The sequence below is a fragment of the Schistocerca nitens genome, chromosome 3, assembly GCF_023898315.1.
Source record: "Schistocerca nitens isolate TAMUIC-IGC-003100 chromosome 3, iqSchNite1.1, whole genome shotgun sequence".
NCBI lineage: Eukaryota > Metazoa > Arthropoda > Insecta > Orthoptera > Acrididae > Schistocerca > Schistocerca nitens.
The window spans coordinates 473,083,239-473,110,810 of record NC_064616.1 but is presented as its reverse complement, the minus strand read 5'-3'; the positions used below and the strand labels follow the sequence as shown (position 1 = coordinate 473,110,810).

The following is a 27,572-nucleotide window of genomic DNA, read 5'->3' as shown; positions in this document are numbered from 1 at the left end:
ACTTCACATGTGCTTCATCTTTAAATGCATGCACACTTGTTGCTTCTGAATGGAGGTATATCAGACATCTTTCGTGGTTAGTTAACAGGGACGAAGGAGTCTTGATAGGAGTCCCAGTTTATTACAAAAACTGTCTTTTTCATTTTCAAGTTTAGATATGGCTACTGATATTGGCGAAAATTTCGGTAATTCATGACTCTTCATGGCTAGTCAGCAGTATGATATGATTAGATTAGATTAGATTAGATTAACATTTGTTCCATAGATCATTAATACGACATTTTGTCATGATGTGGAATGTGTCATTTCGTAAGTAGGCTGTTTAGGTTTTTATGTTGGTAACGCCACGTAGCGCTCTATATGAAAATCACTGACTGTGGTCTGCAGCTCGTGGTCGTGCGGTAGCGTTCTCGCTTCCCACGCCTGGGTTCCCGGGTTCGATTCCCGGCGCGGTCAGGGATTTTCTCTGGCTCGTGATGACTGGGTGTTGTGTGGTGTCCTTAGGTTAGTTAGGTTTAAGTAGTTCTAAGTTCTAGGGGACTGATGACCATAGATGTTAAGTCCCATAGTGCTCAGAGCCATTTTTGAACTGACTGTGCTGTGTGCAGTCTGTGGCTGGTTTGCATTGTTGGAATGGCAGAATTTTGAGAGCGGACGATCTGGACGTGTGTCCATCAGAAGGAGTAAATTTGTAATACTGTATATCATGAACTGATATATATATATATATATATATATATATATATATATATATATATATATATATATACAGGGTGAGTCACCTAACATTACCGCTGGATATACTTCTTAAACCACATCAAATACTGACGAATCGATTCCCCGAACGTGAGGAGAGGGGCTAGTGTAATTGGTTAATACAAACAATAAAAAAATGCACGGAAGTATGTTTTTTAACACAAACCTGCGTTTTTTAAAATGGAACCCCGTTAGTTTTGTTAGCACATCTGAACATATAAACAAATACGTAATCAGTGCCGTTTGTTGCATTGTAAAATGTTAATTACATCCGGAGATATTGTAACCTAAAGTTGACGCTTGAGTACCACTCCTCCGCTGTTCGATCGTGTGTATCGGAGAGCACCGAATTACGTATGGATCCAAAGGGAACGGCGATGGACCTTAGGTACGGAAGAGACTGAAACAGCACATTACGTCCACATGCTAACACCTTTTTATTGGTCTTTTTCACTGACGCACATGTACATTACCATGAGGGGTGAGGCACAAGTACACACGTGGTTTCCGTTTTCAATTACGGAGTGGAATAGAGTGTGTCCCGACATGTCGGGCCAATAGATGTTCAATGTGGTGGCCATCATTTGCCGCACACAATTGCAATCTCTGGCGTAATGAATGTCGTACACGCTGCAGTACATCTGGTGTAATGTCGCCGCACGCTACCACAATACGTTGTTTCATATCCTCTGGGGTTGTAGGCACATCACGGTACACATTCTCCTTTAACGTACCCCACAGAAAGAAGTCCAGAGGTGTAAGATCAGGAGAACGGGCTGGTCAATTTATGCGTCCTCCACGTCCTATGAAACGCCCGTCGAACATCCTGTCAAGGGTCAGCCTAGTGTTAACTGCGGAATGTGCAGGTGCACCGTCATGCTGATACCACATACGTCGACGCGTTTCCAGTGGGACACACTCTATTCATCAGTCTCCTAGAACTTAGAACTACTTAAACCTAACTAACCTAAGGACATCACACACATCCATGCCCGGGGCAGGATTCGAACCTGCGACTGTAGCGGTCACGCAGTTCCAAACTGAAGCGCCTAGAGCTGCAAGACCACACTGGCCGGCGTTTGCGCAGCTGTTTGAAAATCGAATAACGTTAGTGGTTTACCAGCACAGTAGTTCATAAATTTTTCTACCACACAACAGCTAATGTAGAAAATACTTTTCTGGCGTATTTTGGCACGATGCGCTCTCCCCATACATAATACAAAAAGTTTCGAGATCCATCTGCTGCCTGTCCATCTATTAAACCTGAAAAGAACAAAATGTCGCGGAAGTTATCCCTTTTTCCACATGCGACTATTTTGGGTCGAGGATTGAAGGGAATTATGTTCAAAGTTCTATTAGACTGATAACGTCAGCAGACAGCAGAATTGCGTTTTAAAAAATGTAACAGTGAACGTACTCGAACTTGCGACATCTTATATCCATTGCCCCACACTTACCGTTACGCTACTAGCTGACATGTAACTCCAGCAGCTCCAGAAGTCATCAAGAATTCCTCCAGAACTTCGGCATTCCACAGTGCTGTGAAATAATACATATGGCCGGATATAGACTTCTGAGAGACAGACAGTTACAGCTTCTCTTTTGCACTGCACGACGTTTTCAACAAACAGATAGCGCAAAAGAATAGCTCAAGTCGAAAGCGACGCTTCCTATTCAAATTTCTGCATCCTACACGGTTGGCAGTTCTGTGTAGGAGGCAGTTACGTGAGTTTATTTCGGTGATTACAAAATTGAGTCGAATCTATGCACTGGGCAGCCGAGGCAGATAATTCATGGCGATTCGGTCAAGCAAGCAAATGAATGTACTGAACCTACTGCAAACCACTACAGGCAGTCTGTGTACCAGAATTCTCATCCAGTGTGGCGCAATGGCGTTCCTATAGAAAAATAAGTCACATACAAGAGGAGTGGGTGGTTTGTTGGATTAATGACTGGACCATTTATTAATGATCAGTGTTCGATTCCAACTTCAGCTGATAATTTTTGACAGGGAGAGACAGATTCCATTCTCTTCTGCCTACGCCAAATGAAGAAGGTATAATGGTATAGTAATCTGAAATTCACATTAAACATGATATTCTTTCTCTACCAAGTAAAGTTTCGGTTGAACCACAATAAAGTCAGGAGTAGCGACATGTAGAAACTCTATCATCAGTAATCTTTCTTATACTAGTTATTTATTTCTAGTGACGAGACAAACGCTATGTAGGGTCACGGGACACTTATTCCATCTTTTATTTGAGCTTCTGTATGTCGATAAAATTGGTTCTGAACTGGGAATGCAACTCAGACCAACTTTAACGCGGAATTTGATCCCTTCGTGACAATACAGCTCGTGTACAATTTATTGTTTGTTCAAACTGCAGATTCCTCAACGTCTCCACATATTGCGCGTGAATGGGTTCTAATCCTGGCTCGGTACTAAAGTTTTAATTATGTATTATGAAGCTCTAGCATGAGAACACCTATCTGCTGGTGGATACTAATTTTGATTTTTAATGTATTTTCATTCGTTGTCAATACTAAAGATATCTGACGTTTTTGACTCCCAGTGAACCGCAGAAGTATTTGCGAGATCACTGTAAGTTCAAGGATGTTATTCCGAGCTGCTGGTGGAGAAAAATTCGGTAGCTGACGTCTCTTTGTGTGTAGTCAACAACGATATGTGTGGGGTTCGATTCCAATTCAGCACTGAACTTTACGTCATATTATTTCGAGATCAAACATTCTCACATGTCACTGCTGGTGTAACAAACCCATATTTAACGTTCGTTTTCTCTAGAATATAACAGCTATAGGTGCCGGGTAGGAGTCCTGGGAAGGAAAAAATTAATATTTCGTGTCGTCATTTAAGTTAAAACATCTAGCTACTGCCGAAAAAATCCGATATGTCACAGTTGATTGTGCTTCGATATCAATCCGATTAGGTTCTGGGTTCGAATCCCTGTTCAACACAAAGCTTTACCTCACGCCATTGGAAGTACGTTACTTGTGAAGAAGCAATATTTAACATCTCTCGTACTTCGTTAACAGGGACAATAGATGCTGGGTGGGAATTCACGTGCGTTAAAAATGTTTATGTTATGTAACTTAAAGTTGATATTTGCTAACTGGTGATGTCTAAAATCAAGGTATATCACTCTCTGTGTGCCTAGACAGGAATGACTGTTAGTTTCCGTCAGTCACGAAATCTTTGCTTAATCTGCATGACCTGGGTTCGAATCCATATGCAGAACGAGACGTTTCGTCGTGTCATTTGAAGTTCATACATATTCTCAACTAGCTGCTTGTGAATAACTTAAGTTTTTAATATCATTTTGTGTTAACAATTAGTCCGGTATGTTACTTTGAAGAGGAAATCATGAATACGACGAACTTACTACGTGCATTACCTATCTGACGTAGTAATGAGAGTGCTAACATTTCAGGTATGTCATTTATTGCAATAAATGTGAGCTTGCAAGCCTTAAGGACAGTCTTATCTGTGATAAGGTGTTCCCTGATATTTGTAGTATCGTGGTATTACATTACATCTTTAGTTATTGCGATACAGAGCAGTATTTTCTAGTGGTGACTGTTGGAACCAGTTTAAATAGTCAAACGACTGTACCGAGGAGCGATTAGAGGACCTGCTAATCAGCTGCGTTATGCGGGTTGCATGCGAATCATGTGAAATGCAATTCAAGCTGTTCGGATACTTTTGAGCATGTCTGTACATGTGGAGGTCTGAGTTGAGGTGGAGGATTGTTGTCGGGATGATGATAGACGGCTGCTTATAATAACTTAACTATCAGTCATACATTTTACTGCAGAACAAACTAGAACATTCTGTGGTGCAACGTCCTCCATAACGTGTGCTGAAGACAGCGAGTGTTAAGCAACTGACGCAACAGGTGGCCATGGTCTCAAGCGACTGCCTTCTATGGCGGAAGGCTGTTTGCACCTGGTAGTTGCCCCGAAAGTTGCCCACTGGCTGGAAGATGCTAAGCCACAGCACTGACCTTAAAACCAGAAGCAGGGGCCCACAGTTAGTGGAGGCGAGACCTCGTGGTGGCTGCTTGTTGCATCATGTCGCCTCGAGCAGCAGTATACACCTCTCCTTGTAAACAGTAGCTACCTTACTAAGACGCCTTTGGCTGAAAATAATTGTAATTTATGTTGGGACAGAGCGTTCTTGCTTTGCAAATCACATCTCGCAACCATGTAGACCATAAGAAGTCTGTTGATTGGATGTGTAGTAACTGGCCTACAAAATCCTTTCCGCTGTGTTGTCGTTATGGCAGTGCCAGCCCCTTTCCTTGGGTACAATGTGGGATTCTGCCAGTGGCATTGCTGCATCTGACGTAATTGTGTTTGGTTGGCTCTGAGCTGGCCCACTATCAAAGTCTTTTGCAACAGCCATGGTAATATCACTTTTGTGTCCCACCTGGAAGGCGGTGCATGGATCTGCACCTGTAAACCGAAGGGTTGGCCGAATGAAGGAAGTGAGGAGGGGCGGGAAAAGGTGAAAATCTCTCGGTACTGCTCTTATAAATGGTTTTACTATATCACAATATTAACTTAATACATAACTTAGCACTGAGGTGCGAAGCCTTAGACCCATCGTAAGTAGTGCATAGTGTCAATAGCAAGCGAAGTCTCCCGGCCGTCTGCTCTTCATCAAAATGTGCAGAATCTGTCATGGATCTCGTAAGCCTCCACAGCAGAGGGCGCCGTTGCCGGTGTCTGTTGTAGTGCCAACTTAAGAACTTTCACATACGCTGTGGCATCATAGCTATCGATACCATATCTCCCCCCCCCCCTCTGAAACGACGCACTGTTGGTAAGTACGGCTTCCGACAACGGGTGGAGGGACCCAGGGGGGGAGCAGCTGAGGGGGCGGATAGCGGAACTGCTGGGGCATGCTGTTCACCCGTGACCCTGAATTGCTTGCGAGGGGGCGTGGAAAACGCCCCATGGAAAACCTCCCCAGGCCGCGCACCGCCACTGCGTATGCTCAGATGAGGAGCTGGAGCAACGACCTCCATGGGCGACGGCGACGGCGGCGTGACGGTAGCCTCAGCGTCTATCGGTTCCGGCACCGCGGAGGAACATGGCGGCGGCGGCGGCGGCCTGAGGTGGGGCCGTGGCGGCGGCGACAGGCGCCCGTCTCCTGCAGGTGACCAGACCAGCAGCGGCGGGGGCGCGAGCGGCCGAGACGCCGTCGGTGGAGTCCTGGTCTGAGGCGGCGGAATACGTGAAGCCTCCAGTTCTGCCGGAAAATAACCAACAGCAGAAAAACCGAGGACGGCACAAATGGATCTGGTTCCGGTGTCGCTTGTCGGTGCCGGAGGGACGAGAAATGACAAATAAGGCGCCGCCAAGCTGGCGAAGAATGCCTCCCTGCTCCCAGTGCTGCCTGCCAGGGAAAACGCGAAATAACAGTAAATCATGCGGTGCCAAGCCAGAACGAGGCGAAGCAGTGGGAGCGCGCGGCAGCGGGTGTATTAGCTGCAGGAGCGACCCATGGGCGCGGCCATGTAGAAATTCCGCTGAGGAACGGGTGCCGAGCGGCTGCGAGCAATATGAAGCAAGGAAAGTCCTGAGCGCGTGCTCGCAAGAGTGCGTGGCGCGCAACTTGTTCATCTGCGACTTAAACATACGCACAAAGCGTACAGCCTCGCCGTTCTACTGGGGCTGGAACTGGGCTGAGGTCAGATGGCGACTGCCATTAGCAGCACAGAACGCTTCAATCTCTGAGGACACGAATTGGGGGCCATTGTCGGAGACAATAACTTCAGGAAGGCCCTCAATGCAGAAAATAGATGTCAAAGCCCGAATAGTACTTGCAGATCTAGTACAACATACATAGGTACAACAAAAGGAAAGTTGCTGTACGCATCAATGACTATCAGAATGATGCGCCGCGCAAGAGCGACTGTTAGCAAGCAAATTGTCAATATGTCTATCAATGCTGACCCAAGTGCAGTGATGACGCGCTAATTGCTTCATCTGCACTATACCCCAGTGCCCAGAGTGCAGCAAATCGATAATTTCCGACTACAATGAATGGGGTACAACCACACGAGACTCATCATTGTCAGTTCGTAACAAGATAACACCATGGTGTACAGACAAGTTGTGACGTTGCGCAAAGTAACGTCGAACAAGTGGATCACGAATCTGCATAGCAGATGGAGGCCATTGAGTGCAAATATACTGCAAAAGAATCTGCTAAGAAGCATCGGCGGCTGTCGTGGAAGCAATGCGGCGAAAATCCACCAGAAAACCATCAGCTAATTCCTTATCTTGCAAATCAATAAACATGCAGGACAATTCGGAAGAATAAAACACTTCGTCATAAGAGATAGGCAGACGAGACAAAGCATCAGCATTGGCATGCCGGGCCGTGGGCTGAAACAAAATTTCGTAATTGTAGTTAGACAAAAATAAAGACCGACGTTCCAACTTTTGGGCAGTACGGGCCGGAACTGACTTTGACAGGTGGAAGAACGACGTCAAATGCTTATGTTCGGTGACCAAATAGAACTTGCGACCGTACAAAAAAAGTCATGAAACTTTGTCACACCACATACAATAGCTAAAGCTTCTTTCTCGATTTGATAATAGTTTTTCTGGGCAGAAGTGAGCAACATAGACGCAAAAGCTATCGGGCGATCGACAGACTTAAAATGTGAGAGAATCGCTCCAATGCCGTGAGAAGATGCATCGACAGCCAAAACAACTGGTTTGGAGGGATCGAAAGAAATGAAACAGCGATCACTCAACAAAGCAGATATGAGCTTGTGGAAAGCAGCGTCACATTCCAAGACCAAACAAAGGGACGTTCTTACGCCGAAGGCGATGCAAAGGCGCTGCAATCTCCGCTGCGTTTGGTATAAACCGAATATAATATGAAATTTTGCCCAACACAGACTGAAGTTCTTTCACGTTTCTGGGTGCTAGCAAGTCTCTAATTGCACTGAGATGTGAGGGCGAGGGGTGGATAGCCTGTTCGTTAATCATATGTCCTAAATACTGAATCACAGTTTGAAGAAATTTGCACTTGCCTCTGTTACACTTTAGACCTTCCTGCAAAAGTACAATAAATAAGACACGCAAATTCTGCAAATGTTCGTCAGGGGTGCGATCTGATACCACTATAACGTCTAAATAATTTGAGCAACCAGGGACAGTGGCCCACAACTGCTGCAAATAAGACTGAAAAGTAGCAGGAGCCGAAGCACAACCGAAAGGAAGACGGCGAAACTTGAACAATCCAAGGTGGGTGTTGATCACGAAATAGCGCTGCCACTGTTCGTCGAGCGGAACCTGAAAGTATGCATCCCGCAAGTCAATTCTGGAAAAGAATTTTCCCGCACCAAGCTTATCAAAAATGTCTTCAGGATGCAGTAAGGGAAATGTAGCTACCACTGTCTGGGGATTTACTGTGCACTTAAAGTCAGCACAAATACGGAGACGACCGTTTGGTTTCTTCACACACACTGTAGGCGAAGCTCTTGGCGAAGCAGAAACAGGTTCAATGACACCAATGTCTTGCAAATGCTTAAGTTCAGAAGCTACGGCGTCGCGCAGTGCGTGCAGTACCGGGCGCGCACGCCGGAAAATAGGCATGGCATTGTCTTTAACTACAACATGCGCTGCAAAGTCTGTGGCACAACCTAGGCCATCAGAAAAGAGTTCAGCAAAATCATCGCATAGTGTGGCAACACTTTCTGCATGGTCAATAGCGTTGATGCAAAGTACATTGTCCTGAATTGCAAGGCCAAAAAGTTCAAATGCGTCCATGCCAAAAATGTTCGTAGCATCACTAGAGCAGAGCACATGGAAAGACACTGTACGGGTCATGGCACCACACGTGGCTAGAAAACTACATACAACGAGCACTGAGATTTCCTGCCCAATAAGTGCAGTCAGCGTGGAATGTGAAAGATGAAGCGGGAGTGAACCAAGCAAGTCATACATTGATTTGTTCAGTAAAGAAACTGACGCACCAGTGTCCAGCTGCATGCAGTGTCTGGCAAAACTTGATTCACCCGACGAACTGTCGAAGCACGTGAAGCAGAAGGCTTGGAATAAATATCATTAACAAAAAAATTTTCAAATGTGTGTGAAATCTTATGGGACTTAACTGCTAAGGTCATCAGTCGATAAGCTTACACACTACTTAACCTAAATTATCCTAAGGACAAACACACACACCCATGCCCTAGGGAGGACTCGAAACTCCGCCGGGACCTGACGAGTATTAACATCCATAGGCTGATGTGAATCATGAGTAGGGGGACAACCTATGTACCAGGACACGCTGAATTGTTGTCAAATTTATTCAAGATTTCGGCGATGACGTCATCCAAGATGGCGGATTTTGGAGGGAGAATAGTTCAATTGTGCTACATCCACTAACCTAACCTCAAGAAAAAATGGCGGGAAGTTTGAATTTTGTTGGGAAAATAGTCCAATTGTGTTACCTCCACTAACCTAACCTTCAGAAAAAATGGCGGGAAGTTTGAATTTTGCTGGGAGAATAGTCCAATTGTGCTACGTCCACTAACCTAACCTTCAGAAAATATGGCGGTAAGTTTGAATTTTGGTGGGAGAATAGTCCAATTGTGCTACGTCCACTAACCTAAGTGTCCAGAAGAAAAAATGGCGGGAAGTTTGAATTCCAACAGGATAATGCATGCAAAGACCATACTTGTCTTTTTATTATTATTGATTATCATTCATTAACATTCATTATCATTTATTATTGTTTATTATTATTTATGTCATGCACGTGTGTGTGCAATCCAACTGTGTTAGTTCATGCCCTTGCCACCAGAGAGCACCACCGTGACTTCATTAAAGATGGATGATTTTGGCGGGAAGAAAGCCAATTGTGCTACCTCCATTGAACTACCATTACCGTTCTCCTGCACATTCAGTCTTTGCTGAGCTGTCGTTGCCATGTGTTCGATCATAGAGATGGATTTGGGTGATAGAGCAGCCTTCATTAACTGCATTTCATGTAGACATTCGAGGGTGGACTGTAGCCACAGTTCACTACATGAGGTGTGGAAGCATATGATAATGGAGGAGTGTCGGAGCAATAAGTACAAGAATTCTGTTCAGTAGATTTCGGCAATGCAGAGGGATGGAGCCAGGATGCATCCCGTAACCAGCATATGCTCATGTGCATCCGCGAACTGTATGCTTATTTACCATCAAACATTCACGCTTCCAAAACGCAAGAGACGTTCAGTTGACGCCAATTCGCTTCGGCGTAAGCATATTCGTATACAACGTATATACCATTGAAGCCCATCCTGCAGAATGTGTTCAATCGATGAGTTATTGGTGTTCGACCGCGATGAGTTTAACAGCAGTATAGTTTGCAAGCATACAGCCGAGGACTGCCCCCATAACCTCCTACATGCTGAATGGAAATGTGCATTAATCCTGGAACATATGAACCAGAACACAGTCCTCCAAATAAATTCCCTCCAACGAAATGCTTTAAAAATGCATTACCCATTTCATGGAAACATCTGCTACTGTTTGAACTGTCTGCCTTTTCTAAAGCCCACATATAAGCTCCCAGCCCAGAAGAGACGACTGCCTCCGATCCAGCAGAGTAACGAACTGATCTAGATCACGAGTTCTCCGCTAGAGGGCACTTCGATAGGTCACGTGTTCACCTTATTCAACCAATAGCAACACATCATCATGATGACGTAGTTGGCTTCTATATAAGGAGGACTCAGCAGCTCCTCCATCTCTGTTCCAGTCGGTCAAGATGAAGCGTCAGTCACCACCACAGCAGAATAGGAAAAGGAGCAAGCAGCACCAGAAAAGTAAGTCCTCAAATTATTACTATTAATATTATTATTGCTATTATTATTATTTCTCTACCAACATCACATCAGTTCTTATGGATATTCGTCTTGGTCCTCCAGCAGCTCCGCCCGTGACGCCAGCATCAGCAGGTCCCAGCATGTCCCAGTCCTCGCATGTGAAGACATCGGACTCGTCCACGCAGGATCCTGTAGCTCAGCTTCTCGGCATGCTGGAGCAGGATAGCCAGGTGTTAATGTCGGTGCCAGAGGCTGCGCTTGACGGCGCTTCACAGTACTGGGCTCCTTCGTACGCGCCGTCCACTGATCATAATCTCACAAGGGACATTCCGCCATCAGTGCAAGAACAGCAGGCTAACAGCGCTGGTGTGGATGTCGTGGATGAGAAGATACCGACCGCCGCTTCACCTCATCCTTTACTATTCGCCTCAAGCTATGTGTTAACAGTTAGTGGTTCAAAACGTATCCATGTAGGACTTGAAGTTTCACAATAGGGTAGCCTCTCAACTGTGTTAGTGCTGGAAAATGTGCTCATAAATATTAAAGTGAAATTTTCTGACTACGAGTGGGATGAACTGTGTCGTTTAAAACACGAATCAAGAATCATATGACTACCGAATATTATCCATCCCACTCCTTCCAGGACATGTACTGTGGCAGTCTAACTGTGAGTATTCTTTCAATGTATGATGATGCTACACTAAAAATTAAAAGTGCTCATGGTTATAGTATTTTCACACATCACCCCACTGTTGATAACTTGTTCAATTTAGACATGGCTCTAACTAGTACGATAGAGAGACTAAATAGATGGTGCCCATACGTTCAGGCAGTGTACACTGACATCATTAACTGGCTTCACACATGTAGCATTCACATAGATGGTATAGAACATTGTTTTAGTATGTGTATAACACCAGTACCCAAGTCTTGTGCTATTCCTCGAATAAGTGTTGAAAATGTCGAACTCAAATTTACTGATGGAATACTGGACTATTGTAATTCACCCATAACATTATGAGATATACGTGATGAATTTCAAGCATACAAGAAGCAGCTATTTTCCAAATACTGTACTTCTGCTGCACCGCTTAAAAAAGAATGTACTGATTTTTTCTCATGCTGATCATATTTGTAAATATTTTAATAAATAAATATATTATTTTATAATATTAAATTTTTCATTGCGTGTTTTTATTTGTCCACACAAAATGCCTCCTACGTTAATCTAGATGAATGCCTTCCCTTTAAATATAGCACCTTGAAAGGTGGCTACACTGAGCCACAGCGCCAGAGATCGTGCTAGAGAGTATTGTTCTGCCGCCTCCACTGGCAGTGATTATTGAGAACTCGTAGTGGGCAGTGCTTGGGGAGAGCTCGTGGTAGTCAGTGCTTGTTAAGAACTCGTAGCAGAGAGTGTTTGTTGAGATGTGCTAGTAGGGAGTGCTTGCTGAGATGTGATACTGAAAAGTTCTTGTTGAGATGTGATAGTAGCGAGTCGGTGTGGAGAGATTGTAATGTCTAGAGTGCTTTTCATCAATATAAATTAAGGTAACAAACTACTTTTCTTTTCTTTCTCATTATTTCAATGTCCTGAATAATGCGTCATTACAGGTTCAGTCAACAAAGCATCTGGCGTGTGTTCTTGGATTAGAGTGTAATCCTGGTTTTCTTGCGCAATTGTAGTATTTCTATTTTCTTTAATTAATTCAGTATAAATGATATTTAAAATTTCTTGTGTTGTTGAAGAAGAACCATGCCAGATGCGTACGTTGAGTCATACTTCCACACATAGAACAGTTATACTTGTGCTTTGGTTTCGTAGGTTTTATAGTTGCTGGGGACTTAATTAATTAATTGTGTTAATGAAAATTTCCATTTCATTCTTTGTTATTGTTCTATGCAGTCAGATAGCGTGATAATACTACTCAGGGCCAACCGTTTACGAGACTTCGTAATCGGACAGACAGCTACAAAAAATTAAAATTATTTGCATTTTATTTTAATTAAGCCCCCATGCACGTGGCGACCGCTGTTTCGGATCGTCCCTTGGAATCTTCTGATTGTAAAAATAGTAGACAGTAGTATTGTTGTAGTAATTTGTAGTTTAGTAATTGTAGTCTATTTTGCATGTGTAGATTTGGTAATTGTCATTCTTCTAATGGTATTTTTTTTGCAAAATTTCATTTCTGTTGTCTTGTCTACGGGTTTGACAATTAGTGCAATTATTTCAATTGTTCGATTAATCGTGTTTGAGGGAAACATTTCGTGTGAATGGTATTGTTGGAGATAAAGTGTCATTGTGTGTAATTTTCATATAGTGACGAGTTTTGTATGTTTTGTAAATGATTGCACGATCGATGAAAAAGGCAAAAATGATGGATAGTGAGAATGACGAAATTGTTAACATGGCGAACTCGCCAACAGAGGAAAACAGTATCATGAATAATGAAGTGGAAAATAATTTAATAAGTCGGGAAAATAGTCCGGAACCAATTCAAAATTTTTCTCAATCAGAAAATTCACAGAATACGAGATTAACGATAGAAGATTCTGAAATAGTATCGAACACAGATAGCTTTACAGCCATGGCGAAAGAAGTTGGTTTCGCGGGAAATGTTAGGGGCGAAAAGAATTTCGAACCGGCTATTATGGAGCAGTTGATGGGTGCAATATTAAATTTGGGATCTGAATTAAAAACAGTGACAACACGGTTAGACTTACAAAGGGGAACAATGGAAACACGGTTAGACTCACTGGGATCACAAATGGGAACAATGGAAACACGGTTAGACTCACAAATAGGAACAATCAAAACCGAGATGGGAACTTTGGGATCTGAATTAAAAACTGATATGGGAACACTGGAAACACGGTTAGATTCACGAATAGGGACATGTTTCAAAAGCATGAAAGATGAATTAAAGAAAGAAATCAGAGAAGAAGTACAACCTATTTTGAATTCTCACAATAATAGATTAATTGCAGTAGAGATTAGACAAAGGGAACAAGATAGAGAACAGGAAGAAAGAGATCGCGTGATAGTACAAAAATTTTCAGAGTTAAATTTACAACGTGCACATGATAAGGAAGAAATATTTGAGAGAATCCAGGAATCCGTACCAAATGACAGAATAAATAATCTAACACAACAATATGAACAGTTAACTACCAAATGTGTCAATACTGAAACCCGAGTCGCGACACTTACGGAAGACGTAAGTAAACAGAAAGAAAAAATAGGTGACTTATCGGAAAGAGTTGAGGAGATTTCAGATAAATTGACAAGTCTTAGTTTAAATGGGGATAGAGATTCAGATGATACAGCTCCATTACCATTTGCAGAAACCGAAGAGTACCAGAACATAAGTAAGCATGTTGAAAATCAGGGAAAATTTAATGAACGCGTTAAAAGGGAAGTTGAGGCATTACGAAAGCAAGTCAAACAAATTGAAGGCGAAATCGTAGGAAAGGACAGCAAAAGAAATTTGGAATCACAGTTAGCGGAGGGGTTTGAAGAAAATAATTTGTTTCATTTACGGGATGCAACAAGGGAGCGCCAGGCGCGCGAACTTGACAATAATCAACATTGGGACTGGGGCAGACGCGGTAGGTCTTTGTCGCCACGAGGCGAAAACTTTGACTATAAACACTTTTTGACTGTTCGGAAATTTAAGATCTTCCGCAATTCTAAGAATGACATACATCCATGTGCATGGTTAGATCAATTTATGTATGCACTCCCACCAAATTGGCCACTAAGTCACAAACTGGAATTTATGTGTGGATATTTAGAAAATGAACCGGCGACGCGGATGCGCGCACTCATTAGAGATTGTAATAATCTGAATGATTTTTATCATGCATTTCTATCGGCATATTGGTCCGAAAACACGCAAGACAGAGTCAAACACAGTCTTATTATGCAGCGTAATTTCAAACAGTCTGAGTTCCGCACGCCAGCGGAATATTTTGAAGACATGATTCGAAAGAATCAGTTCCTTTCCAACCCTTATAGCCCGACTGAATTAATTCGCATTTGTTTAACTAAGCTGCCACAATCCATAAGACAAATTGCTTTAGCTAGAAGATGTAAAGACGACATTGAGACTTTTAAGACTTTGTTACAAGAACTTGAGTATGACAACGACTACGGGACTTCTTGTAACTTTTTCAGTAACAGTAATTACGATAGATTTTCAGAGAAAAGGGATAGTGATCGGAACGGGCGTTATATGGGTAATTTTGAGAATGACAGACGTAACAGACAGGACAATAGATACCAGCCTTTTGACAATAACAGACGTTCTAATAGAAATTACACAGACAATTATAATAACGGTAATTCTTACCGGAATGATCAATCATACGGAAACAGTAATCGGTATCATCAAGACAGAAATTATTCATACAATAATAGAAACTCTTACTACAGAAATAACCAGGGTAGTAGGTCTAACAATAATTTCAGAAGTGACAGTCGAAATTATACAAGAAGTAGTTATGCAGACAGACAGGAAAACAGAAATTTTAATAACAGACACAACCAAGAATTTGCATCTAACAGACAGGAAGGACCTAATTGGCATCCTCCGCGTGACAGAAATTCAGAGAGACAAGTGGAAATAGTAGAAATTGATCCGCGAAATGACGGGAATAATCAAAGACGTGACGCAAACAATCGACCATGACTTGCAGCTTCGGCTTCTGGCAGCAATATAGACGGTTCAGAAAGTAATGACACTACAACTTTACACTACGTACGCCTGGAAGATATGAGAGACATTTTGCTAGGCGAAAAGGAAAATAATGTAGACGCATTTTTACATCCTGTTATTGAAGTATGTGTGGGTAAGAATAAGTTCACTGCAGTTTTAGATTCTGGGAGCCCATTGAACGTCATTAGTGAATCAGTTTTTCGTATATGTGAAACAACTATTGCCTGTCCTGTGTTACCTATTTCTAAAACTACAATTCGAGGAGCGATTTCTGGAAAAGGTGTGGAAGTTAAACAACAGACCAACCTAAATTTCATTTGTCAAGGATACGAATTGTCTGCTAATTTTATTATTGTTCCATTACTCAGTACACAGATTATATTAGGTATGGAGTTTCTTAACACACATAAGGCAATTTTGAACTTTAAAGAAGGAAGTGTGAATTTGACTGTTGCCGGAATGCCGAAATGTTTGAAATTTTTCGAGTGTTTAGCAAGATCTGAATCAGATACAAAATGTTTAAGGTTTCTTACTTCTGATGTTTTCGTTGAGCATTATGACGACAGTGTGTTTATTCATGACAATGACAATAGATACAGGGACGCGATGGAGGATATAATTAATAGCGAAGAATTAATTAATGAAAAGGTTAAGAAAGCTGAAGTGCCAGATGACGTTGCAAGAGAAGAGCTGCACCACATTTTGACTTCACATGCTACAGTATTTAGTCATCACACAGGAACTATACAAGGCTTACAATATTTATTTAAAGTAAAAGAACACACACCCTTTCGGGGGAAAACGTACGCTATTCCTTTGGCTTACAGAGACAAGGTTAAGAATGAACTTCAATACATGTTAGATCAGGGCATTATTGAGCCTGCAGTCAGTCCTTATACTAGCCCATTACACGTTGTTCTTAAAAAGGATGGGTCAATTCGTTTGGTTCTGGATTCCAGACAGATAAATAATATCATCATTCCTGAAACTGACCGTCCACAAAATTTAGATGAACTTCTTCAACATTTCCATGGAATTAAAGTTTTATCCACGATTGATATGCGCGCAAGTTTTTGGCAAATAGAACTCCACCCTGATTGTAGAAAATACACTGCATTTTTAGCCTTTGGTAACTGTTACCAGTTTCGGAAATTACCGTTTGGACTTACTGTATCTTCGGCAGCATTTATTCGCAGTTTAAATGAAATTTTACCTGTTTATCTTCGTGACAATATTACTTCTTATGTTGACGACATTCTTATTGCTAAACGTTCTTGGAGCGAGCACAACAAAATTTTGGATTCATTATTACGTATTTTTGCAAGAGTTGGCATTACAGTGAACTTGGAAAAATCTGAATTTGGTCGTTCACAGGTGAAATTTCTCGGTCACATTATTTCTACAGATCCAGAAAAGCTAGACGCAATTCGTAATTATGCTGTTCCTACTACAAAACGTGATGTTCGTAGTTTCCTTGGTGTCTGTAATTTTCTTAGACGCTTTGTTAGATTGGACAATTTGGCCACACCTCGTTTATGTGAACTATCTGGAAAAAATTCTAATTGGTGTTGGGATGAGGAAGCTCAGTCAGAATTTGAACAACTTCGTGATGCTTTAGTTGCTGCTCCACTTCTTTCACATCCGGATTTATCTAAAGATTTTTGTTTGGCGACGGACTCATCATACAAAGGCCTAGGTGCACATTTATTTCAAGAGATAGAAGAAAACGGCGTTGTAGTACAGAAGACTATTGCATTTGGAAGTCGTGTTCTCTCTAAATCCGAAAAGAATTATTCGATTACGGAACTTGAAGCTTTGGCTGTTGTTTGGGCTTTCACAAAATTTCGCACATTTTTGTTCGGTAGACATACTAAGGTTTACACTGATCATCGAGCTGTGGAATTTCTCATGTCGACAAAATTAACTCATGGCAGATCGTCACGATGGGCGTTGTACCTACAGGAATTTGATTTTAGTATTGTTTACATACAGGGATCTTCAAATATTGTTGCTGATGCTTTATCACGTGCACCTATGGGTTTGAAACAAAGTGCTGAAGAGGACTGCAAAGAAAACCATTATTGTTTGATGTACATTCAAGGTGTTGCGTTTGAGAATTTTATTTCGTCTTCGCTCCAGGACATCGCTAAGGAGCAAAATAAGGATCCAATCTGGAAGGACATTAAGGAGAAGTGGAGGAGAAAGGAAAGCGTAGCGATTAGACAGCATTATTTAGTTCGCAATGACATTCTTTTTAAACGGAAATCGGTCGACAACTCTGTTTGGTTAGTTTGTATTCCTGATGAGTGGGTCAATAAATTGATTTGGTACACACATTTCAGTTATGCGCACTTTGGTCCCAGAAAATGCTTTCATAAATTACGAGAAAATTGCTACTTCAGTAACATGGAAAAACGTATTCGATCTGTTCTTGCCAAATGCAAATTATGTCAAAAGGCTAAGCCGCCAACAATTTCTCACAGAGCACCGTTGTTTCCTATCATTCCAGCGAAATTAAAGGACATGGCTGCAGTCGATTTGTTCGGTCCAGTGGTTCGTTCTACTAATGGTTTTGCGTACATTTTCGTAGCAGTGGAATTGACATCAAAATATGTGTGTTTTACACCTTTACGCAAAGCAACAGCTGGTTCAGTATCTAATGCTTTCATCAAACATTTTCTTAAAGAAGTTGGTCATGTTGATAAGGTCATATCAGATAATGGATCACAGTTTCGCTCTAAAATTTGGCTTCGTACTCTACGGCGTCGTAAGATTAAACCAATTTTTATTTCACTTTTTCACCCTCAATCTAATGCTTCAGAGAGATGGATGAAGGAAATCAATAAATTGTGCCGTCTTTATTGTCATCAGAATCACAGAACTTGGGAACAGTATCTTCATATTTTTCAAAACATTCTGAACGAACTCCCTAATGACTCAACTTCTTTACCGCCTATACTGATATTAAAAAATAAAGTACCAACAAATCGCATTTCTGAAATCGTACCTTCTCCGCCTTCACAGAAACTGCGGCATTCTGAAGCTGTCAACCTGGCTCTACGAAATATTGCATCTGCGGCTGCTAGAAGAGAGAAATCAGCTAAACGTCTTGGTCGTTTAAAAATTTTGTCAGTTGGTCAAAAGGTGTTAATTAAGTCTCATCGTTTGTCTCATAAAGGAAAAGGCTTATGTCGCAAATTTTTTCTGCTTTATAACGGTCCATATAGGGTTCGCAAAATCATTCATGATAATACTGTTGAAGTAGAAACTCTTAAATCTCGGCGCTCTAAGGGAATACATCATATATCGAACGTAAAAATTTTTGTGGAATGACATACTTTTGAGAAACCAACAGTTACACGTAAACATGCAGAGAATACAAGGATACCGCGCCGTGTTCCGGCGGCGGCAGGTACTCAAAGCAACAGTGAAGTCTGCGCGCCGCACAAGGCAGTCGTTGACCGCAAACAATTACTTCCTACGTCACGCGTCTACAGCTGATCGAGCGCTCAGTGCGAATGCACTGACAGCCGTAATCAAATACACAGTCTAAATTCTCCGAATAAATTCTGTATAAAGCTATGGTGACTTTATAAATTATGTTATTAACGTTCAGTATTTTTCAGGATACGGATGTATAAAATATTTAAGACCTTCAGGTAAATTCTGTGTGTGTCCGACGTTAAGAGGACTTGCTATGGAGAAAATTTCAGGAAGAATGTAATTTCAAAAAAAAAAGAAGTAAAAAACCAAAAAGGTAACGATTAATTGAGTTTATTTTTCAGGTAACATATTTCCACTTAGGTACGTACTTAGGACGTAATTTGCTGCTCGCGATTACGTGATTTATACTTTGTGCTAAATTTTATGTTCTATGAATTTACTTGTGAAGCGACGTGCTTGCGTACATTTACTGATTTTGACAATGTTTTATTAATGAACAGTGTTATTACTTGCGTATATTGTGCATCGCTTGGCTGCACTGCCTTTTCACTGATGTCATATTTTTTTATTATGTGCCTGCTGTGTTTATTTATTTAAATTATAATTGTCACCTGATTAGTTGTGCTGATATGTATGTAAGTTATACTTTGTATTTTATCTGCTTGCGCCTTCATGTTTACTTATTAAGATTACGTATGAACATTTATTGCTTATGCTGATATGATAATAATGGCCTGTTTATTATGTAAGATACATATTTGCTGCTTTGCGTATGGATTGCGTATTAACACATTTCTGTTTGTTGTCATAACTACTCTTTAATTTGGTATGTAGAAATGCTGATATACTGTGTATGAACATAGAGTTTAGGTCACACTATGGTATTAATTATAGATTGTTTGCTTGGCAGAGCCTCGTTGTAGGGATTGTGCTGCATCCACTTCTTGACATTCTGTTCTCTACTGGTATACTTACTCGCTATTCCATGTTTTGCTTACGCTCAGTGCCTGATATTTTTAAGATAAGAAAATGAACTGCTATAATTCTACGAACGACATTGGTACAAGAAACTGCATAGAAGTCACATGAGCTGGACGTTTTATGGAAGCTGTATAAATTTATGCTAATAGGAAGGAAGCTAACGACATGACATACCAACACTAGGTTAGACCATTGACAGTTATTACACTGCATTTTTCGTGAGTAATTGAAATAGGAAGTGACACTTGACACAAGAAATACTCCACATGTTTGCTTCTGTTTGCCATAATTCTTGAAGTGGTGTACACACTGTGAAATATTATGATCATTAACACTTCGTAATCGCACTTACTTACTGAAAGTTATTCAAACTAAAGGCTGTTAGAGGTCATGTACGCATTTCTTTTATTTAATGATGGACAAGGTAAACAAAATGTATCTTATAATTTATAATGAGTAGCAGATTTGGATCAGATGGATTACACGAGAGGTTGTGTGTTGACATTGTGTCTTCGGATTGTATGAGATGATGAATTGAGGTTTGCATTAGGATTTTGTCTGCACTTGTTCGAGGAGACTGACTAGAGGAAAGAGTTGTTATGGAAGTGAAATGATATTGGCAATGAGGTTATATATATATCGACGTATTGAAGAGGTATGATTGAGGTATTGAGATTATGTGAGGTTGATGATTATTGGAGTTTTCGTGGACAAGAGGTAAGGTAAATGATATTGATGATCGACGTATTGAAGAGGTATTATTGAAGTATTGAGATTATGTGATGCTGATGATTATTGGAGTTTTGGTTGATAAGAGGTGAAGTAAGTGAGGAGCATATTTTTTTTTTCGTTGGTCTATATGGAACAAGGAGGATAAAGATGGCAGACTAGAACACTAAAGTAGCAGGAAGATTGTCTACACACACACTTTGTTAAATCACTAAGCAGTATATACTTTTTTTTTGGAGAGAGGAAGCAATTGCATATCTTGGGTCACTGACAGTTGTTCAGCAACCGTACATTTTGATCTGGCTTGGCAAACATTGGTCTTGACATGATGACTATGACGTTGACTAACTATTATTGACTGTTATACATTGCTGCCACTACTACTTGATACACATGATGAACATAAAATTTTGACAGAATTGCATTTACACAGTTAACACTATTCAATTACACAGTAGCACTAAATGTGGATGAAAGATGAGTGAGTGTGTTTTGTGTGTTTTCCTTTTATAATCCCAGAGAAGTGATCCCAACCTATCTCCTAAATATTATTTTACTTGTTTGTTGTGGCTTGCACTGACACCCATAAATATTATAGGTTTACTGTTATTTGTGTATTGTAATAGTTAATAGGACAATTATCTGATATCATTTGTGTGTTTGTTATGATTTGTATGTTTAGTGTAAAAGCATTTGTATGTGTATTCAAACTATTGTTCATGCCTGAACTGTCTGATTAGTGATGGTGCTGCACTTTTCAACATGATGTGTGACACTAGGATATGTTTAATTTCTGCTAATGAACTTTGATTAACTGACTGATTAGTGATAGGGAATATTATGGACTGTTATTTGCACTTTTTCTACATGATTGGTGCCACTAGGACATGTTTAATTTCTGCTGATGAACAGTGTGATTAGTGATAGTGAATTTTATGGACTGCGGTCAGCACCTGGTCAACATTACTGGGTGCCACTGATGGACTGCTTCTACCGAAATGATGTCACTTGTTGGTGTCTGCACCTATTCAACATTACTGGGTGCCACTGATGGAACTGCTTATACTGAAAAGATGTCACCTGTTGATGTCTGCACCTGTTCAACATTGCTGGGTGCCAGTAATAGATCTGTTTCTACTGAAATGATGTTACTTCTTGCTGTCTGCATCTGTTCTACATTTGCTGGGTGCCACTGATGGACTACTTCTACTGAAATGATGTCACTTGTTGCTGTCTGCACCTGCTCAACATTACTGGGTGCCACTGATGGACTGCTTCTACTGAAATGATGTCACTTGTTGCTGTCTGCACCTGCTCAGCATTGCTGGGTGCCACTGATGGACTGCTTCTACTGAAAAGATGTCACCTGTTGATATCTGCACCTGTTCAACATTGCTAGTGCCACTAATGGAACTGCTTATACTGAAATGGTGTTACTTGTGGGTGTCTGCACCTGTTCAACATTGCTGGTGCCACTAATGGAACTGCTTATACTGAAATGGTGTTACTTGTTGGTGTACGCACCTATTCAACATTACTGGGTGCCACTGATGGACTGTTTCTACTGAAAAAATGTTACTTGTTGGTATTTGCACCTGTTGACCATTACTGGGTGCTACTGCTGGAACTATCAACTAGTTTTTTTTTTTTTTAAATCAAAAGCGTTTATGTGAATATTTGTATAAACTGATTTTTTGTGTATTACTGTTTGTGAAAAGTTATGAGACTCTTACCTGCACATATTCGTCATTGCTGACGCTATTGATTGAACTGTTTAACCACATAATACTTGTGTAAACTGTTATGTAAAATCACATGTATGAAAGAATTTGTATTGCTTACTGTATTCTATATATTAGGTTATTGAAAGGTCAGTGCAAAGCCAAAATTTTATCTAGTTATATGATATTTACGCATTAATATTATCTTTTATTTTTGTCTGTATTTTTTTGACGAATTTGGTGCTATTTTCACCACCAATGCTGGAAAAAATACCATCAAATTCTAGCCCGTGGAGGAAGGGCATATGAAAGGTGGCTACACTGAGCCACAGCGCCAGAGATCGCGCTAGAGAGTATTGTTCTGCCGCCTCCACTGGCAGTGATTATTGAGAACTCGTAGTGGGCAGTGCTTGGGGAGAGCTCGTGGTAGTCAGTGCTTGTTAAGAACTCGTAGCAGAGAGTGTTTGTTGAGATGTGCTAGTATGGAGTGCTTGCTGAGATGTGATACTGAAAAGTTCTTGTTGAGATGTGATAGTAGCGAGTCGGTGTGGAGAGATTGTAATGTCTAGAGTGCTTTTCATCAATATAAATTAAGGTAACAAACTACTTTTCTTTTCTTTCTCATTATTTCAATGTCCTGAATAATGCGTCATTACAGGTTCAGTCAACAAAGCATCTGGCGTGTGTTCTTGGATTAGAGTGTAATCCTGGTTTTCTTGCGCAATTGTAGTATTTCTATTCTCTTTAATTAATTCAGTATAAATGATATTTAAAATTTCTTGTGTTGTTGAAGAAGAACCATGCCAGATGCGTACGTTGAGTCATACTTCCACACACAGAACAGTTATACTTGTGCTTTGGTTTCGTAGGTTTTATAGTTGCTGGGGACTTAATTAATTAATTGTGTTAATGAAAATTTCCATTTCATTCTTTGTTATTGTTCTATGCAGTCAGATAGCGTGATAATACTACTCAGGGCCAACCGTTTACGAGACTTCGTAATCGGACAGACAGCTACAAAAAATTAAAATTATTTGCATTTTATTTTAATTAAGCCCCCATGCAACCTCGAGTTCATTCTATTGTGTAGCCGCTGTAGCTCAGTTGGTAAGGTGACTGCGCTGTAGTGACTACACACAAACACATATTTTTAATCATATAAAAGCGTATTCCACACCTTGACCTACCACAGTAGTTATCATGGCGGGCTGGGTGAAACACCCTCGCCTCAAGCGCTTTGTTGTAGGTGACTGGTACTGTGATGATGACCAAAACCAGAAGACCAACAAGAATGGACCACTCCTTCCCGACATCACACGAGCTATAATTGTAGGTCCATCCAGCTGTGGTAAGACAAATGGCTCTGTTAACGCACATAGACGGAGTCCACTTCGAGCACATTTTCGTCTTCTCCAAAACACTCTTTCAGCCGAAGTACCAGTTACTGAAGAAAATATTAGATGGAGTAGACGGTGTAACGTACAGAGCCTTCAGTGAAAGCGACGACGTCCCCCCACCTGAAGAGGTAAATCCTAACACAGCATTCATATTTGACGATGTCGCTGTTGAAAAGCAAGATCAAATCCGTAAATGTTTCTGCTTTGGCCGTCATATGGATGTTGATGTATTTTATCTGAGCCAAACGTATTCCAGGATCCCAAAACAGCTGGCGAGGGACAACACAAATCTCATTATAGCATTCAAACAAGACAACCTCAATTTAAAGCACATTTACCATGCTCACGTAGGAACCGACATGTCGTACAATGAATTTGTAAAGACATGTGCTGATTGCTGGAACCACTCACAATACGGCTTTCTCGTTATTGATAAAACCCGTAAACTAAATGACAGTAGATGTAGCCGGAACTTCCAGTACTTTCTCCATATATAAACGTACGAAAATACCTTATCCCATCAGTTAACACTTCACCATGGACAAATTCGCACGCGTGGCGGATGCTCCGTCTAAGAGATTAGGTGTGCAGAGACAGAGTGCCCGAATGTACACCGATATCAAATTTAAAAATCTTGAGTCCAGACTAGTTAAAGTTGCAAGGGAATTAAAGGACACCCAGAAACTTCTTGCCATTAACCAAAACCGGATAGAGAACAAAATTAGTGCAATTGAGGGCGTGATAGAAGCCGAGGCCGTTGTTATTGAAAAAGGTGTCGTAGGAAAAAAGGAGAAGAAGAAGTACAACAAAGCATATATAAAACCACGTGATATTCAGAGCTCTGATTAGTATCCTTCGAGATGTCGACAAAGCATAAAGTCATTCAGGGGCACAAAGCAGTTCGAGAGAAATTACGTTTGCTGAAGTTGGGGCATATAGATGGCGAGAAAACACTAAATGAAACTTTTAAATCTGTTACCGAATCTATCACCAAGATAGCTTTGCATAATATTGACCCAATCGCAGAATTCACCAACCAGTATCCGACCGTTAAGATAGATAGAACATTTGGTGTCAGCAGGGCGAGACCGTATATGCTGGGCTCTCAAATCATAACTTTATCCGATAGCACAATACGCGTCGGGGATACAGAGTTTAAAAGAACACCTGGCCTAATGAACCTAATCTTCCTAAGGCCATCAAAAAACTTAAAATACTCAACCGATGATCGCAAAGTCTATCGGGAAATAATTAACTTGACTGATCTGTACAAAAATCCCGACGGAACACTGAAAAAGCCTGAAAACTCTAAATACACTACCATTATACAACCTTTACTCAATGAGCAAACTAAAAGTGTCGGTGAGGGTGTAGACTTTCAGTATAAAGGAGTGAGCAATCAAGTCCCACAGTATATATATTACGATGACCCAGATGAACTAATAGACAGACTTCGACTGTTGATGGCTTCGGCTGCTGCGGGCAATACAGTTCATTCGAATGAGATTGTATCCATAATCTCAGAGCTTCGAGAGAGAGGTATCATCGAAGAAGTACGGAAACCGTGGTTCGAGAACTGCACATGCCAGAACGCAAAACATACCCTCGTAGACATGTCATGATTAAAGGGCTGGATGACCTCTGGCAAGCTGATCTTGTAGATATGAATCGATATTCACCTCATAATAATGGATTGAAATACATTTTAATGGTTATTGATACATACTCTAAATTCGCCAGGGCTTTACCTGTGAAAACGAAAACTGGTAGAGATATTGCTGTGGTGTTTGAGCGTCTGTTGCACACAGGAACGAATCGATGCCCGACCAATCTTCAAACCGATCACGGTGGGGAGTTTTACAATGACCATTTCAAGACTGTGATGGCGCGGTATGGCATACACCACTACTTCACGTTTACCCACCTTAAAGCTAGTATCATCGAGCGGTTGAACAGAACAATCAAAACTCAAATATGGATGCAGTTTAATCTTCGCGGTTCGTACAAGTGGGTAGATATCCTCTCACAGATAATTGCAAAGTATAATCGAACCAAACATAGTACAATAAAAATGAGACCTATCGATGTACGCGATAATTCACTCATGGACACAGTATATTTAGGGATTAAAATGCCCAACCCTCGCAAACAGAGTAATGTGACTTAGTACGTATTTCGAAACACAAGACAGCGTTCGAGAAATCGTACCCACCAAATTGGTCGGCTGAGATATTCACAGTGTCCAAAGTGCAGCGAACCAACCCTAGGACATATATCTTAAAGGACGGCAAGGGCGAAGAAATTGCAGGATGCTTTTACACGGAGGAATTGCAGAAGAGTTCTGAACCAGATGTATTTCTCATCGAGCGGGTGATAAGACATCGTGGGAATAGGGCACTGGTTAAATGGCTAGGATTTCCATCATCAGAAAACAGTTGGATCGAAGCTGACATGTTAGTATATAACGGGGAGAGTAGACCTCTATCTCCTCAGTAGCGTACCATGCACGATAGGAGGCACATCATAATAAGAGGTGGAGGTGGTGTTCTCGACAAGTTGCCTGTTGAATTGCACATTCCCGGAAATAACTTCTGTGGACCTGGAACAAAGCTTCAGAAGCGCCTGGGACGAGGCGATAAAGGTATTAACCTACTAGAGGAAGCCTGCCTTGAGCACGACCTCGCATACGCAGCAAATAAGGATCTCCCAGCACGCCACGTCGCCGACCGGATATTAGCAGATAAAGCCAAGCAAATAAGGCGAAGAAAAGATCTCGGAATAGGTCAACACGTTGCTGCATTCGTGGCTGATAAAACTATGCGTGGAAAAATTAAGTTGGGCTTGGGTGTGATGAATTTCAAACGAATTATGAAAGCAGCGCGAACAGCTTTGCGAGCGAAGAACAGGAAGAAGAACAACAAACCCGGTTGTTTGAAAAACTGTATTCACACCTCGATGTCTGCAGCTAAACGTGTGTTCAATGGTGGGAACAAGAAGAAAAACACGACTTCAATTAAACCACCTAGGGTCCTACCGCTACCAAAGACTTCGGGCGGAATTATCCCGTTCCTCGTTCCAGCCCTTGCAGCACTGTCCGCTATAGGTTCACTCACAGGCGGTGCCGCAGCTCAAGCCAAAACGGTCAAAAACGCACAGAATGCACAAACCCAACTAGAGGAAGCCAGAAGACATAATCGCGCTATGGAGGCAGCAGCTATCGGAAAAGGTCTCTACTTGAAACCATACAGGAAAGGACTAGGTCTCTTCATAAATAAAAAGAAAGTCTGTTAGTTATCCTACCCGACCGAGCGCTCACGAATAAAGATCTAGTTAAAATTATTAAACAAAAACTTCACATTCGTGGATTCCGCGGCGTCTTTATGCGTAATACATTACCGAAGGCCATGTGGCGGACTAATGAGTGTGGAATTGTAAATTTAGATGTTGCTGGTGGTCCAGGGACCCATTGGGTTGCGTATGTTAAGAAAAGTCGAAATACAGTTCAGTATTTCGATTCATTCGGCGATTTACAGCCGCCTGAAGAATTACAACGCTACTTCACCAGCAAAAGACGCGTCTTCTACAATGTCCGGCGATATCGGGACTTAAACACATATCTCTGTGGTCATCTCGGCGCTATGTTCCTCATCACAGCGACGGCGAACCCCTTCTAGAATGCGTCATCGTCAGATCATGTGCGCGATATGTAAAAGAGCTGTCATTGAACACATGACCATCATTTGATGTTTGGATGCAATGTCGTACACTCTGACTTTAAAAGAGCGAAGATCAGTATTATACGCAAATTACTTTCCGCCGATTGATTTAAGTGCAGGGGACTGGAGTATTGCACTGATTGGTCTAGAGACGAATAACAGCATTCCAAATATTACACAGAGCAACAATAAACTACATCTTGAAATTGACGGCCGGAAGGAGATTCTACAAATACAACCTGGTGCCTACAAT

The 27,572-nt window shown here is 41.3% G+C and overlaps 1 protein-coding gene across 1 annotated transcript in view; it reads right to left on the bottom strand.

Moving 5' to 3' along the window:
* Positions 1–27,572, bottom strand: part of LOC126249282 (uncharacterized) — a 136,141-nt gene that overhangs the window by 98,669 nt on the left and 9,900 nt on the right. The window contains exon 2 of the mRNA XM_049950936.1: positions 5,759–6,028. Within this exon, the coding sequence (XP_049806893.1) occupies positions 5,759–6,028 (270 nt within the window). The remainder of the gene's footprint in view (positions 1–5,758; positions 6,029–27,572) is intronic.